This window comes from Elephas maximus, chromosome 6 (assembly GCF_024166365.1).
Source record: "Elephas maximus indicus isolate mEleMax1 chromosome 6, mEleMax1 primary haplotype, whole genome shotgun sequence".
NCBI lineage: Eukaryota > Metazoa > Chordata > Mammalia > Proboscidea > Elephantidae > Elephas > Elephas maximus.
The window spans coordinates 22,110,417-22,127,970 of NC_064824.1; the positions used below are offsets into that span (position 1 = coordinate 22,110,417).

Below are 17,554 nucleotides of genomic sequence, written 5' to 3' on the forward strand. Positions count from 1 at the left end.
GTGGGCTGGACATAGTCTTCAGCAGGAGGAGAATAGAAGCAATGAGATGTTTTCTCTTTTCTTCTAGAAGGAAATACTTAAAAGTTCCTTTTTGTATTTGCTTCAGACAGACAGATGATATCATTCTGCCCTCTCCCAAAAAGTTTCTAGTAGCTTGGGTGAAATTTAGTCAGTGCCCACATACACCTGGTGCCAATATAGGATGTCTTCACTGAAAGATTCAAACATCGTCTCAGTGAGGGGTGGTGGACAGAGTCACCCATGGAGAGGACAGTCTTCAACACAGGCATTTTGTTTTGTTTTCTTTTTCATTGTACATTTTTTTATTGTGCTTTAGATAAAGGTTTACAGAGCAGGTTAGCTTCTCATTAAACAATTGATACACATTGTTTTATGACATTGGTTGCCAACCCCACAACATGTTAACATCTCCCTTCTTGACCTTGGGTTCCCCATTATCAGTTCTCTTGCCCCCTCTTGCCTTCTCAGCCTTGCCCCTGGGCTGGTGTAACCTTTTAGTCTCATTTTGTTTTATGGGCCTGTCTAATTTTTGGCCAAAGGGTGAACCTTAGAAGTGACTTCATTACTGAACTAAAAGGGTGTCCAGGGCCATACTCTCGGGATTTCTCCAGTCTCTGTCCCTGGTGGCATAGTAGTTAAGTGCTACAGCTGCTAACCAAGAGGTTGGCAGTTCAAATCCGCCAGGCGCTCCTTGGAAACTCTATGGGGCAGTTCTGCTCTGTCCTATAGGGTCACTATGAGTCGGAATCGACTCAACGGCAGTGGGTTTGGTTTGGTTTTGTTTGTCAGACTATTAAGTCTGGGTTTTTTGTTTTTTTTTTTTTTTTGAGAGTTAGAATTTTGTTCTACATTTTTCTCTAGCTCTGTCCGGGACCCTCTGTTGTGATCCCTGTCAGAGCAGTCAGTGGTGGTAGCTGGGCACCATCTAGTTGTGCTGGACTCAGTCTGGTGGAGGCCGTGGTAGATGTGGTCCATTAGTCCCTTGGACTAACCTTTCCCTTGTGTCTTTAGTTTTCTTCATTCTCCCTTGCTACGGTTGGGGTGGGACCAGTGGAGTGTCTTAGATGGCTGCTCACAGGCTTTTAAGACCCCAGGCTACTCACCGAAGTAAGATTTAGAACATTCTCTTTATAAACTATATTATGCCAACTGAGGTAGATGTCCCCTGAGACCATGGTCCCCAGCCCTCAGCCCAGTAATTCGGTCCCTCAGGGAGTTTGGATGTATCTATGAAGCTTCCATGACCTTGCCTTGGTCAAGTTGTGCTAGACTTCCCCAGTATTGTGTACTGTCTTACTCTTCATCAAAGTTACCACTTTTCTACTGTCTAGTTAGTGTTTTTCCCTCCCCACCCATCCCAATCCTTCCCTAGTAACCATCGAAGATTATTTCTTTCTGTGTGTAAACCTTTTTATGAGTTTTTATAGTAGTGGCCTCATACAGCATTTGTCCTTCTGTGGTTGACTTATTTTACTCAGCATAGCAACACAGGCATGTTTTGATGCTTCTAAGTGGGTTTTTTCCTCACTTTTAAGGTGAGGTGGGGTGACAGTTCCAAGTTTTGCTTTGTAAAATAGGTCCAATTTATTTAATAGGTGACTATGTACATAAAAAAAAAAAAAAAAGTTTCTTTTTTTTATGTATAAGATACCTAGAAAATTATCCCTTTTCATTTAAGTTTTCAAATGTTTTGGTGTAAGGAATATTGTTGTATATCAAAGTATTCTTACGATTTTAAAAGTCTGAACTGTCACTATATTTATATTCCCCTTTTCATGCCAGTAATTTTATTGTGTGTTTTTTCACCTTCTCTCTCTTTAGTTAGAGCTTTACATTAGCCTCAAACAGTTCTTGGCTTTGTGCATTTTTTTTTTTTTAATGTGTCATTTTATTTGTTTTGTTGTTGAGAATATACACAGCAATACATGAACCAATTCAACAGTTTCTACAGGTACCATTAGGTGACATTGATTACATTCTTTTGAGTTTTGTAACCATTTTCACCCTCCTTTTCTGAGTTGTTTTGCCCCAATTAACATAAACTCACTGCCCCCAAAGGTTGCTATCTAATCTTTCAAGTTGCTGTTGTAAATTTGATCCCATATAGATAGTTTTTTACAAGAACATGATGTTCAAGGAAGGCCTTTTTTACTAGCTAGGCTAAACTGTTGTTTGGTTTTAAGAAGACTTCAAGGGATATTTTTGGTTTAAGGTTTAAAGATCATCTCAGGGCAGTAGTTTCAGGGGTTCATCCTCAGTGGCTTCAGAAAATCTACAGACCTTGAGAATTTGAAATTCTGCTCTGCATATTCCCCCTTTTGATCAGGATTCTTCTTTGGAATCTTTGATCAAAATATTCAGTAATAGTAGCCAGGTACCATCCAATTCTTCTGCTTTCATGGCAAAGGAGGCAGTTGTTCATGGAGGCAATTAGCCACACATTTCACAGTCAAATAGAGACCAATTGTTGTGCCTGGGATGGCTGTTTATAAGCTTTTAAGACTCCAGGCACTGCAGCATCGAACCAGGAGATAGAACAGAGGCACCAAACATGTTATTAGGCAAATTAACCAGGTATCCCATGAAACCATTACCCTAAATCTCCAAACCAAGAAACCAAATACCATGAGGTTTCTGCTTGTACATAAGCATCCTCAACAGCTAGTCTTTGTTGTTGTTGTTGTTGTAAATACATGTATCACTCGGTGTTTGCCAATTCAGCTTTTTACAGGTGTACAGCTTATTGACGGCAATTACAATAATCAGCTGTGAACCCGATCCTTAATCAGCGTGTTATTTCCATCACTGTTAACCCTTCTTTTCCTCCTCCCTCCTGCCCCTGGTAACTACTGATAAACTTTGTTCTCTCTCCGTTTACCTTTTCTTTTTATATAAGTGAGGTCATACAATATTTGTTCTTTTGTGATTGACCTATTTCACTCAGCACAAATATTTTCCGGCTCCATCCATATTGTGGCATGTACCAAGACTTCATTTCTCCTACTGGCTGAGTAGTAGTCCATTGTACGTATGTATCACATTTTGTTTATCATTTCATCTGTCGATGGGCATTTAAGTTGTTTCTGCCTTTTTGCTCCCATAAATAGTGTTCCAATGAACCTTGGTGTAACAAGTCTCTGTTTGACTCTCTGCTTTCAGGTCTTTGGGGTATATACCTAGAAATGGAATTGCTGAATATATAGTTTTTTGGGACATTGCCACACCGTTTTCCACAATGGCTGTACCGTCTTGCATTCTCACTAGCAACGAGTAAGGGTTCCAGGTTCCCCACATCTTCGCCAACATTTGTTATTTTCTGTTTTTTTTTTTTTATCTTAGCCAATCTGGTGGGAGTGCAGTGGTATCTCATCGTGGTTTTGATTTGCATCTCTCTGATGGCTAATGATGCTGAGCATCTTTTCATGTGTTTGGTGGCCATTTGGGTATCTTCTTCAGTGAAATGTCTATTCAGGTCCTTTGCTCATTTTATGATTGGGTTGTCTTTTTGTTGTCAAAATTTTATTTATACCTATATATATGTATTTTTTTTTTTATATGTATATATGGAAACCCTGGTCGCGTGGAGGTTAAGTGCTACGGCTGCTAACCAAAGGGTCGGCAGTGTGAATCCGCCAGGCACTCCTTGGAAACTCTGTGGGGCAGTTCTACTCTGTCCTATAGGGTCGCTATGAGTCGGAATCGACGCGACGGCACTGGGTTTGGTTTTTTTTTTGGTTTTGATATGTATATATATAGGGTCGCTATGAGTCAGAATCGACTCAACAGCACCGGTTTTGGTGTGTGTGTGTGTGTGTATATATATATATATTAAAAAAATATATATATATATATGTTATTAGATTCTTGTCAGATACATGGTTTCCAAAGATACTCTCCCAGTCGTAGCTTATTTTTTCACTTTTTTGGTAAAATCTTTGGATGAGTTAAAGTTTTTAATTTTTATGAAGTTCCATTTATTTATTTTGCCTTTTGCTGTTTGTGCTTTTGTTTTTATGTTAGATAATCCATTCTTAAAAGTTAGGCCTGACAGCGTTGTTCTTGCTTTTTCTTCTAAGAATTTTATAGTTTTAGCTTGCACATTTAGGTCCTTAATCCATTTTGATTTTTTTTTTCTTTTTTTTTTCACATGGTGTGAGGCATGGACCCTGTTCCATTTTTCTGCATGTGGAAATCCAATTTTCTCGGCACCATTTATTGAAGAGACTCTTCTTTGCTCATTGAATGGATTTAGCTCCCTTCTCAAAAAATCACTTGACCGTAGATATGTGTGGGTTTATTTCTGGACTGTCAGTTCTGTTCCACTGGTCTGTGTGTCTATTGTTTTACCAGTATCAGATGGTTTTGGTTTTTCTATTTCTGTAAAGAAGTCTGTTAGAAGTTCAGGATTGTGTTGAATCTATAGGTTGCTTTGGGTAGTATTGACATCTTAATGATATTAAGTCTTCCAGTCCATGAACATGGAACATTTTTCCACTTACTTAAGTCTCCTTTAATATCTTTCAGCAGTATTTTATAGTTTTCATTGTATAAGTCCTTCATGTTCCTGGTTAGATTTATTCCCAGGTGTTTTATTCTCTTAGATGCTATTGTAAATGTGATTGTTTCCCTAATTTCCCTTTCAGATTTCTTATTGCTGGTGTAGAGAAACTTAACTGATTTTTGTTTATCGACCTTGTACCCTGCAACTTTACTAAATTTCTCTATTAGCTCTAAAAATTTGCTTGTGGACTCTTTGGGATTTTCTATATATAGGATCACATCTGTGAGCAGAAATAATTTAACTTCTGTTTTTCCAATCTGGATATCTCTTATGTCTCTTTCTTGTCTTACTCCTCTGCTCTGGCTAGGATGTCTAATATTATATTGAGTAGAAGTGGTAAGAGCAGGCACCCTATCTTGTGTCCGATTTCAAGAGACAAGCTCTCAACCTTTCTCCATTAAGTATAATCTTGGATGTTGGCTTTTCATATATGCCCTGAATCATATTGCAGAATATTCCCTTTATTCTAATCATCTTCAGGGTTTTCATCAAGAAAGGGTGTTGGATTTTAGCAAATGCTTTTTGTACATTGATAGAGATGATCATATGGTTCTTTCCTTTGTTCTATTGATGTAGTATATTACATATTGATTGATTTTCTGATGTTGAACCATCCCTGCATTCTTGTAATAAATCCTCCTAGTCATGGTGTATGACTCTTTCCATATGCCATTGCATTCTGTTTGCAAGTATTTTGCTGAGGATTTTTGTGTCTATATTCATAGAAGATATTGGCCTGTAATTTTCTTTTCTTGTGGTGTCTTTGTCTGGTTTGGATATCAGAGTTATGTTTGCTTCATAGAATTAAAATTGAAATTATTTGTTCCTTCTCTGTCTTTTGGGAGAGTTTAAATATTATTGGTGTCAGTTCTTCTCTAAATGTTTTGTAGAATTCCCCAGTGAAGCCATCTGGTCCAGGGCTTTATTTTGTTGGGAAGTTTTTGATCACTGATTTGACCTCTTCACTTGTTAGAGGTCTCCATAGATTCCTGTCCTTCATTACACTGAGGAAATTTTCTGTCATTATTTCTTCAAATAGTCTTTCTATCCCGTTCTCTCACCTCCTTCTGATATTCCCATGATGCCTATATTAGGTCTCTTGTTTTTGTCCCATAATTCCATTAAATTGTGCTCAGCCTTCTTGAGCCCCCATTCTTGTTGCTCATCAACATCTGTAATTTTAACTCTTTCATCCTCTAATCTGCTCCTTCTTCTGCCTAATTCTGTTGGTAAGTCCTTTTACTGTGTTTGTCATTTCCGTTATCATCCTTTTCAGTTTCAGTATCTCTTTTTGTAGGTTCTCATTTTTTTCTTGTATTGTTTTCATTATTTCTTTTAACTTTTTGCCTGTTTTCCCTTAGTTCTTTAATTGTGTTTAATGTTGTTGTATTATATTCTTCCATTTTTTTCGTCATTTGGTCATTCCTACGTGTGCTTTCACTTCGTTTGTCATGTTCATTTGAATGGGCCTTTATTTCTCTGTTCATTGTGTGTGTTGTCATTTTTTTGTTGGGTTTAACTTTCTCAGTTTTCCCCCATATTTGATGTTTTTTCCTGCACTACTTTCAGCGAAAAATTCTTAGGTAACCAGAGCCTTCAGCCTTTGCTTACCATTTTCTGTCCCTCTCTGTGATAGCTCTTTCTTCCTCTCTGGTTTAATTAGGATTCAGAAGTTCCAGATCTCCATTTTCAACTTTCAATCTCTCTCAAACACACCAGAGAACATGCTGTGGTCAGTCTGTCCACCAGCAGGCACTGCTACTCAGGGGAGATATCATATACTAATCAGTCTGTCCTCCAGGGGCACAGTCCTCTCTCTGGTTATGACTTTCTTCCCTTTTCTGTTTCTGCAACCATGTTTTTATTTGGAGAACCCCACCCAGCGAGCCCCTGGACGTTGCCCTCCAGTTTTGCCCCGGACTTCCTTCCCTGCTGTATGGGGGCTGCTAATATCTGAGCTGGCGTTCAGGGGAAGTACAGGCAGACTTTCCTCCATTTTAGGAGAAGGAGGGGCTGGCGGTCCCTAGGAGAACCTCTGAGAGAACTGTGTTACTGGTTTCTGAGCCCCAGTGGCCCTGTGGTGGTTGGAGGAGCGTTCTCCACTTAGGTGACCTGACTGTACTGTGGGGAATCTTCTGTTGGAGTTTGTATCAGTCCAGCAATCAGCAGTTTCCAGTTGGTGGTTGGGTAGTCACACTCCAAATGGACCCCCAGGGAGGTCTGCCTTTTTACTATCAGAGGCCCCTACCACCATCCTGGCATGCTGTCTGTGACCTTAGCCTCCACTAAAGATGTCTGCGTCCTAGCAGCTTCAGTCGTAAGTCCTCAGCACCAACTGGAAGGGGGAGTAGATAGACCCAAACTGACCCCCAGGGAGGTCTGTCCTATTGGTTTCAGAAGCTTGAGCTATGGGGTGCACAGGGAGGCAGGTAGAGTACTGACTATGGGAGCAGACTCTACTGTGAGGGCCTTCTGTAGCAGTTTGCAACAGTTGACAACCGTTTATTACCAGGTAGGGGAGAAGGTGTCACGCTCTGGTCAGATCCCCATGGAGGTCTGTCTTGTTGCTGTCAGCCCCCCCGCCCCCCGGTAGATTGTTGGCTGTGAGTGCAGCCTCCACTCAAGACTCTTGCTTCCTAGCACACAGCAGCCTCAGTCAGCAGTCCTCTGCACCGACTGAAAGGGGAGAAGACAGATCCATTCTGACTCCCCGGGAGGACTCTCCTGTTGTTTTCAGAGGCCTGAGCTGTGGGGTGCACAGGGAGGCAGGTGGAGTGTTGACTATGGGAGCATACTCCGCTGCACGGGGCTTTTGTGGCAACTTGCAGTAGACTCAGAGCCAACAGTGTCCAGGTTGGGGAGGTGCTGGCACACTCCAGACAGACTTCTGGGGTGGTCTGCCGTGTTCATTTTAGAGCAGGAGCTTGGGGTCCTATGTGTTTGTACAGGCAGGGGCTGTGGAGGTTAGGGAAGCAGGCTCTTTTTCTGGGACCACTTCCCTAATTCACAGCAACTGGCAGCCTGCAAGAGAGGCAGAGACAAGCAATTTTCCTACCATATGGGACTCATTGATCGTTGCATTTTGCCTGTCTGCAGTTCCTCACTGCTTTCCTCTGCTCCCCAATTCAGAGTCACTCAAAGCCAAGCACGATTTCCTTGTTGTATTTCTTGTTGGATTTGTGGGGGAGAGTCAGAACAATGATCTGTTAAGCCACCATCTTCCCAGAATCCTCCAGTTTTTTTATTGCTTTCTTTTTATTATAGAATTTTTCAAAAATACTCAGAAGTAGAGTAGTATAATGATGTAATAACATAACTATTCACAGGCTGCCTGTTCTTGTTCCATCTGTTCCCCTCCTCACTTTTTTTAGCTAGAGTCCCCCCCGCCCCCCCCCCCACAACAAATCTGACCAACTCATTTTAAAAAGGAAACCTTTAACTTTTCAAATAGAATACGTTACCCAATTTTACCTTATCCTTCTCCCCGCCTCTAGGAAAAATTAGCTACCTCTCCCTTTAAAAATGTGCTCAGAAAGTGTCATTCTGACAGAAGAATTCGTTCTACCCCCAGCCCCAGAGCCCAGCCATCCCCCAGCTCTCTGAGTGGAAGATAAATGTAGATCCTGTAAATGAGCCAGTACTTGTCTTATTAACACCAAGGCTATTGCCGACATGACATGGCCTGAAAGAGCACAGGACCTACAGGGAACTGAGAGCCAGTGAGGTAGGAGAATTGACTTTGGGGGTCTTGAAGGCTGAGGCTTCAAGGATGAAGAAAGCTTTTATTCCATACTACATGGACCCCCAGGGAAGCATGGCCTCTTGCGTCCTGACCACTATCGGGCCTGGGCCCTGTGAGCAGCACCTCTCTGGGCCTTCCTATGACCACGTTCACCTCTCAGGTTAAAAGTAGGGCCCTGTGATACAGTCCAGGGAAGGGATGGGGATCATTCGAGGTTTGCTAGCAGGTGGTGGTATCCCGAGCTGTCAAGGCCAATGGGAACAAGGGATTAGGAAGACGCACAGTGAGAAGCTTTTGAGCATGCCCGAGAAAGGGAATACCCAATGAAGCTGACGTGACCTCGCACCACTAGATGTCAGATTCCATGGATGGCGGATAGGGCTTAGGGTGGGGACCCAGGGGCAGCATCACCTGCCCTGGGAGTAGTATCTGCCACCGTAGTGTATACACAGTATGAGTGTGGGGATCATGTATGAGCACAGTTGTTATCCCACCTTATGCAGACTCACCTCACCTCCATGACCCCTCAGCCAGCCTCTTGGTTCTTGCAGCCCAGAATTCTGGAATTGCTGGAAACACCTAGGATCTGGTTGGGGAAGAGTATGGTCCTCTTTTTGCTTATCTGTACAATGGGGATAGTAATGGAAACCCTGGTGGTTAAGAGCTATGGCTGCTAACCAAAAGGTCAGTTGTTTGAATCCACCAGGTGCTTCTTGGAAACTGTATGAAGCAGTTTTACTCTATTCTGTAGGGTTGCTATGAGTCTGAATCAACTCGATGGCAGTGGGCTTTAGGGACAGTAATGCTCTTTCCTTCATAGAATAGTGTGGAAGAATGAATGAAATCGTACACTTGAAAACACTTAGAACAGTGCCCAACACATAGTGGGTGCTCAGTGTGCATTAGTACCTAGAAGTTGTTATTATTAACAGAGATTAGCAATGGACCTTCATTTCTTTAATATTTAGTGTGTTTGTCTCCAGCCTTAGCCCTTTGAAATTTGAGGCAGCTTATAGAAAAAAACATATAATAGTAGCACATAAACTTTAAAGCTTAAAGTATTAGAGTGAAGAAAAAATACATATGAATATATATATTCAAATAAAGGAGATAAATAGATACATAGAGAGTAAGAGAGAAAAAGAATTCAGAGAGGTTGATAATAAAGTTCTACATAGTTAATATCAGGCTTCCTGACAGCCAAAGTTAAAAGAAAAATGTACTTAGGTAGTTCTCTGTATCTCTAAAGCCTCTTCCCACCCCGCCCAAAAAGTAATAAACTTCTGAGAAATCAAAGCTTTTCTAGGACTTGGTGCAAAAATATATGAGACAGGATTTCACATAAGCATGCTAAGAGCTATTGTAGCCAGTACTTCCCTCAGTAATGGCAAAGATTTTATACAGCTCCTTTTAAGTGGGGAGCTGTCCCTTGAAGAATATTTCTCTTCCTGTCTTGGGTGAATTTCTTCCTTTCTTAAAGCTGAGGATACTGTTAACCTCCACTGTGTGTTAGAGTCAGGACTTCTTCAAGTGTTCTGTCTGCTTTGTAAACCGGGTCTTCCTTTTATCACTCCTTGTGCTCTTGTCTCCAGGGGCCTCCCCACTTCCTCACTGTAATAGTCCAAGATTGTCAGATAAGGGCCTGCTGTCTACATCCATTCCTATGAACATCTTAGGAGACTTCATGAAGCCTTTTGAAATGATAGTGCCTAATCTCCTCACCCTGTCTACAGTCTGACAGTTGAGAAACTAAACATCGTTGTTGCGGTTTTGGTATTGCCTTAGTTATGTAGTGCTGCTGTAACAGAAATACCACAAGTGGATGGCTTTAACAAACACAAATTTATTCTCTCAATCCGCCAGGCACTCCTTGGAAACTCTATGGGGCAGTTCTACTCTGTCCTACAGAGTCTCTATGAGTCGGAATCGACTCGGCAGTGGGTTTGGTTTTTTGGGTTTTTCACAGTCCAGGAGGCTAGAGTCCGAATTCAGGGTGCCAGCTCCAGGAGAAGACTTTGTCAGCTCTGGGGGAAGGCACTTGTCATCAGCCTTCCCCTGTCTAGGAGCTTCTCAGAGCGGGGAACCCCAGGTCCAACGTACACGCTGCTCCTGGCACTTCTTTCTTGGTGGTAATAAGGTCCACTGTCTCTCTGCTTGCTTCTCTCTCTTATATCTCAAAAGGGGTAGACTCAAGATACAACCTTATCTTGTAGATTGAGTCCTGCCTCATTATCATAACTGCCTCTAATCCTGCCTGATTAACATCATAGAGATAGGATTTGCAACACATAGGAAAACATATCAGATGACAAAATGGTGGACAGTCACACAATATACTGGGAATCATGGCCCAGCCCAGACAACATGAACTTTTGGGGGACACAGTTCAATCCCGTAACATGCATTAAAGTCAGTGTGTCACTAAGAAATCTTACCGTGCTGACGGCAGCATAATAGGACACTTTGGTGGTGTTGGTCAAAAGGTATGTGTAGTGGGACTGGGTGGAAGGACCATTGAGAACAACTGGGCTTCACAGGGGTGCTAATGTCATCACTACCTCTCTATTCACTCTCTCTCTCTTCCCCTCCAGGAGGGCCGCAAGAACGAGGTGCTGCTGTCCAAGGTCAAAGCCAAGGCTTCCTGAAAATTCCGGCAATCATCATATATCATGTTTTTCTTTTTACTGCCCATGTATCAACTACAAGATCATGAAATGGTTCTGAAAGCTACACTAGAGAGATACAGATGTAATGATTAATGATTTCAGCACCCTGGATATTTTCTTTCTCCTATTTGCTTGCTTCCATTTTCATCTCTTGGTTGTTGGTGATGGAATCAGACAATGTAAACACTAATGGCTTGGATAACAAGCCCATCACCGTATGAAAAACTATGGGCAGTATCTGTTCTCTGTGTCAATCAACTTTCATTTCTTCAGCAATGTTGCATATATGAAAAAAAAAAATATGAAGGTACCTATATTTGTATGAACTCTGAATAAAGAGGAATTCCTTTGTTCAGCAAATATTCCTTGAGAAGTAAGCACTGAGCGAGATACAGAGGCGTGTAAAGCACAGACCCCACCCCTCAGGCACCCAGCAAGTGGCCCATGTAGCAGGTACTGTCCACTTGGCCGCCGAGTTTGGCCATCTGAGATTTTTTAATAAACAAAACTTTTAGCTGGATGACCAGCCCATGTGAATGTCGGTCACTGGGCCCTTCATTGCCCATGTTACCTTTTGCACTTGGCTTCTTGGGTGACATAGCAACCAGTGTGACAGCTCAGTATTGTTGGTTTAGTCCTTGTGTGCTACTCAAATTCATTTCACCAAAAACTGAAAACCGGCCTCATACTGAGGACTTGAGTAAGAATGAACCTTCCCGTGCCCTGATTCTTATTTGAGTCAGCCAGCACATGGATGATCTTGTGCATCCCGTCATTAAAATCATCCTATGTACGCCGCACTCTAGAGCAGGTCATGCTCTAACCGAGGCGCTGAGGCGCACACGCCATCCACTGCAATCCACAGCAGTGTCTGATGAGTCTCAGAGTAAAAGACAGTGAGCAGGTACCACAGGGAGTCAGAGGAGGAAGAGCAGGGAGGTTTGCAGAGATCTAGGAAGACTTCACAATGGAGGTAGGATTCACGCTAGGTCTGAAGGGGCAATAGAATTTTAATAAGCAGGAAGGCCATTTTGGATAAAGAAAAGACCAATAAACAACATTGTGATAAATGGAGAAAAGATTGAAGTTGTCAAGGATTTCATTTTACTTGGATCCACAATCAACAGCCATGGAAGCAGCGGTCAAGAAATCAAAAGACGCATTGCATTGGGTAAATCTGCTGCAAAGGACCTCTTTAAAGTGTTGAAGAGCAAAGATGTCACCTTGAAGACTAAGGTGCGCCTGACCCAAGCCATGGTGTTTTCAGTCACATCATATGCATGTGAAAGCTGGACAGTGAATAAGGAAGACTGAAGAAGAATTGAAGCCTTTGAATTGTGGTGTTGGCGAAGAATATTGAATATACCATGGACTGCCAAAAGAACGAACAAATCTGTCTTGGAAGAAGTACAACCAGAATGCTCACTAGGAGCAAGGATGGCGAGACTAAGTCTCACGTGCTTTGGGCATGCTGTCAGGAGGGATCAGTCCCTGGAGAAGGACGTCATGCTTGGTAAAGTAGAGGGTCAGTGAAAGAGAAGAAGACCCTCAATGAGATGGATTGACACAGTGGCTGCAACCGTGGGCTCAAGCATAACAACGATTGTGAGGATGGCACAGGACTGGGCAGTGTTTTTTTCTGTTGTACATAGGGTCACTGTGAGTCAGAACCGTCTCTGTGGGTCCTGACAACAACATGCTGAGTTCATAAGTTCAGGGAGACTGCAGGGCATGCATGTGGAGAGAGGAGTAGACGGGTGGCCTCTACAGGAAGCATTAGAGACCAGTCTGGGACACAACTTTGGAGGACCTTGAAGGGCAAGCTGAGGGGTTGGACTTTATCCTCTGGAAACAAGCAGCCCAAACCAAACACAGGACTACTCCTGCCTTGCCCCTCAGTCTTGTTCACTAGACCCATGGTGAGGCGCATGCCCCCCTCTGACAAAGCTTGCACACATACCAGTCAGCTGGATTGGACCACAAAACAAAAACATAAACGTATCAGGCAAATGGGACCTTCAGTGCAGCCACAAGAACAGTGGGTTCTTTTTAGTTCCTTAATGTAGATGGTTAAGCAGGGCAGGTATGTACAGACTTTTTAAAAAATCCTGTATCTGATGTTTATGCCAGGACCTGGGAGGCGGCCTGAAGGGAACTGGTTGCTCCCAGAGCTGGGTGGAAGCGCAGCACTTGAAACGGCACTCCCTGTTGCCACGCACACTTTTCCTGGGCCATGTAGACCTCTGCTTTGGCTGGTCCTTGGGTGGTGGTCATTTGGAGATTTTGAAAGGGCTTAGTGAAGTGGAAGCAAGTGATTGGAGGAGACAGGTGGCAATTTGAGGATGAGGGAAGGAGATGGTAAATCATTGGTAAATCATTTCAGGTTCAGGGAAACATTACATTACCTTGTTGAGAAAGCCATCAGCCTGCCGCCTAGCTAACTGAACTTTGTCAGCAGTTAAGAGGTTATTTGAATATTTGCCCAGAGGTGGTAGGGAGGCAGTGGGTTGTTCCCTGGGGTTACTGTCATCCACCTCTTTCTGCTGACGGGAATTACGACAGGACTTACCCAAAGCAACCAGTAATTTAAAGAAAATTCTAAAAAGTGGAGGGGCGCTGGCTTTGGGTTATATTTCTCAAGAGTTTGCTTTGGTTTGGTTTTGGTGTCAGTAGATATTTTTTCCCTTGGTGTAATCCACGAGGCCTAATACACATAGTAAATTAGTTTCCATTCCTTGAGCACACTTTGGGTTGTGCTTGGTAGCATCAGAAGCCCCTCTTAGGAATTACACATTTGCTGAGGAGAACACACAGAGGGGAGGCCCCATGTGAGGGAGATGCTATAGTACTGGGCCTTGCAGGCTGAGGAGGTGTTCAGGCCCCTGACGGTTTCAGGAGCTGCCTGGGGCTCCTGCAAGCACCCTGTCTTTCACTGTGCTGCTCAGGAGAAAGATGCGGCTGTCTGCTTCTGTAAAGATTACAGCCTTGGAAACCCTACGGGGCAGTTCTGCTCTGTCCTGTAGGGTTGCTATGAGTGGGAATTGATTCGACGACAACAACAGATTTTGGGTGTTTTGCGCGTAGTGTGGCTTTGTGTTCTGCTAAGCCCACAGGCTTCTCCAGAGTTAAAATGAAGAGAAAACGTCTCTTGGTGGTTTTTTTAAATTGGTGCACTTTTTTTTAAAACCAAGGAAGAGTATGTCCTTCAGAAGGAACCCAGCTTCCCAGGAAGCACTCAGCTCTGCTTTTTCAGAGCAGTGATGAGCCTCGCTGACAGAGCAGGCTTCCCACGGCTGGCTGCTCAGTGCCCTGGGGTTCTCAGCCAGCATCCAGGCCAGGGCTCCTCTCCCTCCCACTTGCTTCTTCCAGAGTGCTTCGGGGCTGCTTTGGTTTAAACCAAAATCAGAGCTGCTGTGAGCAGATCGAAACTATCCCCTGGGGTGCCTGGGGGCACACATGGCGTGTGTCTTGTCTTTGGCACGCTCAGTCTCCAGTGGGTGTCGGGTCAGCTAACGTGCCTAGATGGAGGTGCAGCGTGGTAGAGAACAGTTCCCCAAGTCACACAGGATGGGTCTGCCCTCTTTAATAGAGAGGGCACACTTAATTTTTTCAGGGCTAGCTCTAGTTGGAGTCTGCAGTTTGTGAGTTTACCTTGGTTCTGGCTAGTAGTGCATATTTTGTGGAGAACCGGATCCTTCCACGCGTGTCCACCAAGTCTGGCAGCAGAACTAGAAGGCAGGAGAGTTGGCACACGGGAGGCCTTTCCTAAGCCAAGCTGGGAAACACTTGCTGACGGATACCAAAGTTCTCGGGACCTCCTGGAGCCTTGAGCAGGGCGTGGAGATGGCCATCAGCAGCCTCTTACTGTCCATCAAGTGCCATTCCTGTAACCTCAGGGCTGCTGCAGTGATGGGCCCCCATCACATCTACAGTGACCAGAGCAGTCCTGCCTGAAAGGGCACTTTGGACAGTAAGTGGTAGCCTACAAACAGGTGCACCCTATTTCTGCTGCTTCCAGGTGGCCTTGTCTTGCCTTTGCTCTGCAGGTGACTGATGATAATTTAAGAGTGAACTGGGCATTCTAGCAATTAGTTGTAGCAGTTACTTCTGAGCCTGGTTCTCTGTTCTGAAATGCAAAAGGGTGGATTGAAACATCCTTTGAGGAAGAATACTCTAGGACATGTTATGGTTTACTCACGGCCAGTGTTGGCTTTGAGGTAGGAAGGGTCTTCATGCGATGCAGTGCGCTGACAGAGCCCAGTAGGATGAGGTGCTCTCTGCCAGTGCTTGTCGCTGGGGGCCCGCCAGCTCAGTGCCTTGTTGATGGAGCTTCAGCGTCTCCCAGGTCCCTCTGCCTCCTTTCCCCCAGTTCAGAGCACTCCTTCTTATAACACACGGCAATGGGCCGAAAATGCTGCATAAAAAGAATGTCACAATGGTCTCCCTTCTCACAATATATGTGTCGTGTTAAACGTTGGGGGATTTCGTAGTCGGTCTGCAGCGTATTTGACAACTTGGGGAATACTTGTGTCGACTCCTCCAACTTGCAGAGCTCACTCCTACCTCATAGCCATTGCACTGGCTGTTCCCCCTGCTTAGAACGCTCTTCCCTCAAGACCTTGGGCAGTGGCTTTTCCTGACCACCTAATGTATTTACCACCACTAACAAACAGTTGATGTCGAGTCAACTCCAATTCATGGTGAGTGCATATGTTTCAGAGTAGAACTATGCCCCATAGGGTCTTCAATAACTTGTTTTGTCAGAAATAGATTACTAGGCCTTTCTTCTGAGGCAGCTCTGGGTGGACTCGAACTACCAGCCTTTTGGTTAGCAGCCGAACTTGTCAAGTAGTTGCACCACACAGGGACTCATATTCAAATCCACTTAAAGTCTGCCTCCAGCCCTGATCACATTCTCCCTTGCCCATCCTGTCTGCCTTGACGATGCATGGCACTGTTTGAACCCCTCCTGGTCCTTGCTAGGCTGTGACCCCCCCCCACCTCCCACCCTAAAGCGTTAGAGCAGTGAAAGCAGGGGCCTGGTCTGTCTTCTTCCCCACGGTCTCCCTAGCACCTGGCTTAGGTAGATAATCAGGAAATTCTGGCTGGATGAAATGGCTTCTCTAAATCACAGCTCTGTATCCCTGTATTCGGAAAAGTTAGAGCGAACCTTCCCTCTAATGCATGCTTAGCTTGAGAAGAGCTAGACGATTCTCTTCTGCCACCTTAGAGGACCTCTCGCCAAGTGTGTTTGTTGTAATCTAACCTTAGGACTGGGACGAAAAACGTGACAGAGGTTTCAAGCCTTTCAAAAGAATTACCTTTTACAGATTTTTTTTTCTCCTCGGGTAGAAAAGGAAGAGCACATGAGTGTCACCTTAGATCAGAGGTGTGTAGTAGCTCAGTGTGGTCATGAGTCTAAAGGTCACTACTGACTGGAATGGCTGGGCTGCACTAAAGAGAGAAGTGGACGCCCTGCCAGGATGTGGGGCAGCAGCACTGGTACAGTGTGGGCGCGAGGCTGAGCCGGCACAGCCTCCCCGGGGCACCTGGACAGTGTCTGTCACAAGTGCAAATGCACAGACCTGTGATGAGCCAGCAGTGCTACTTCTCAGATCTTTTCCTGAGTACGGGAGTTTCATTGCATCGTTGTTGTAATAGCAAAAAGTCGAAAACTACCATCAGTATAGGGCAATGATTACATAAACCGGGGCCAATCTATACAGTGGACTATTATGCAGACATTTAAAAGAATGGAGCTGCTCTCTGTGTACTGCCGTGGAATGAGCTCCAAAATGCATGGTTAAGTGGGGGGAAGAGGCTCATGGTATACTCGTGTTGTTTATAAAAATGGGAAGGGGATAGAGAAAATGTGTGTGTGTATACATATATCTGTACACGTGCACACATATACATGTATATCATACCTATCTACTTGTATATGCCTAGGATATCTGGGAGGATACACAGGAACCTGGCAGCCTCAGTTGCCTCGGGAGAGAAGGGTGGGAGGGAGGATGTCTTTTCACAGATACCTTTTGTACCTTTCAAATTTTGCACCATGTACATGTAGTACCTATTTGGAAAATAAATAGTTTGTAAACTTTAATTTGGTACAGAGCCAAAACAAGTGTTGGTAAGGTTGTGAAGAAAATGGACACCCTCATCCATTGCTGGTGGGAATGTAAAATGGTGCAGCCACTGTGGAAAACCGTTTGGCGGTTCATAAAAAGTTGAACTTAGACTTACCATGTTCTTAACAATCCCACCCAATCCTAGGTATACATACTCGGAAGAAGTGAAGGTGGGAACACAAACAAAACCTGTGCTTCAATGTTCATTGCAGCACTTTTCATAGTAGCCAAAATGTCCAACAGATGAGTGGATACACAAAATACGGCATATGCATACAGTGGGATGTCATGCGGCCGTAAAGAGAAATGAAGTTCTGATGTAATGCCACAACGTGGATGAAACTCGAAAACATGCTGAGCGAAATCAGTCAGTCGCAAAGGGACAAATACTGTATGATCTCACGTATTCGGAATAAGCAAATATATAGAA

The 17,554-nt window shown here is 43.9% G+C and overlaps 1 protein-coding gene across 2 annotated transcripts in view; it reads left to right on the forward strand.

The window, feature by feature from the left end:
* The window catches only part of CCDC93 (coiled-coil domain containing 93), a 142,294-nt gene extending 125,298 nt beyond the window's left edge, over positions 1–16,996 (forward strand). Inside the window, exon 24 of one of the 2 annotated variants that reach the window (XM_049889190.1) lies at positions 10,916–16,996. In XM_049889190.1, coding sequence (XP_049745147.1) covers positions 10,916–10,969 — 54 coding nt within the window. In that variant the 3' untranslated portion in view covers positions 10,970–16,996. The remainder of the gene's footprint in view (positions 1–10,915) is intronic. The other variant, XM_049889189.1, reaches the window with a different exon arrangement.
* The last annotated feature ends 558 nt before the right edge of the window (positions 16,997–17,554 follow it).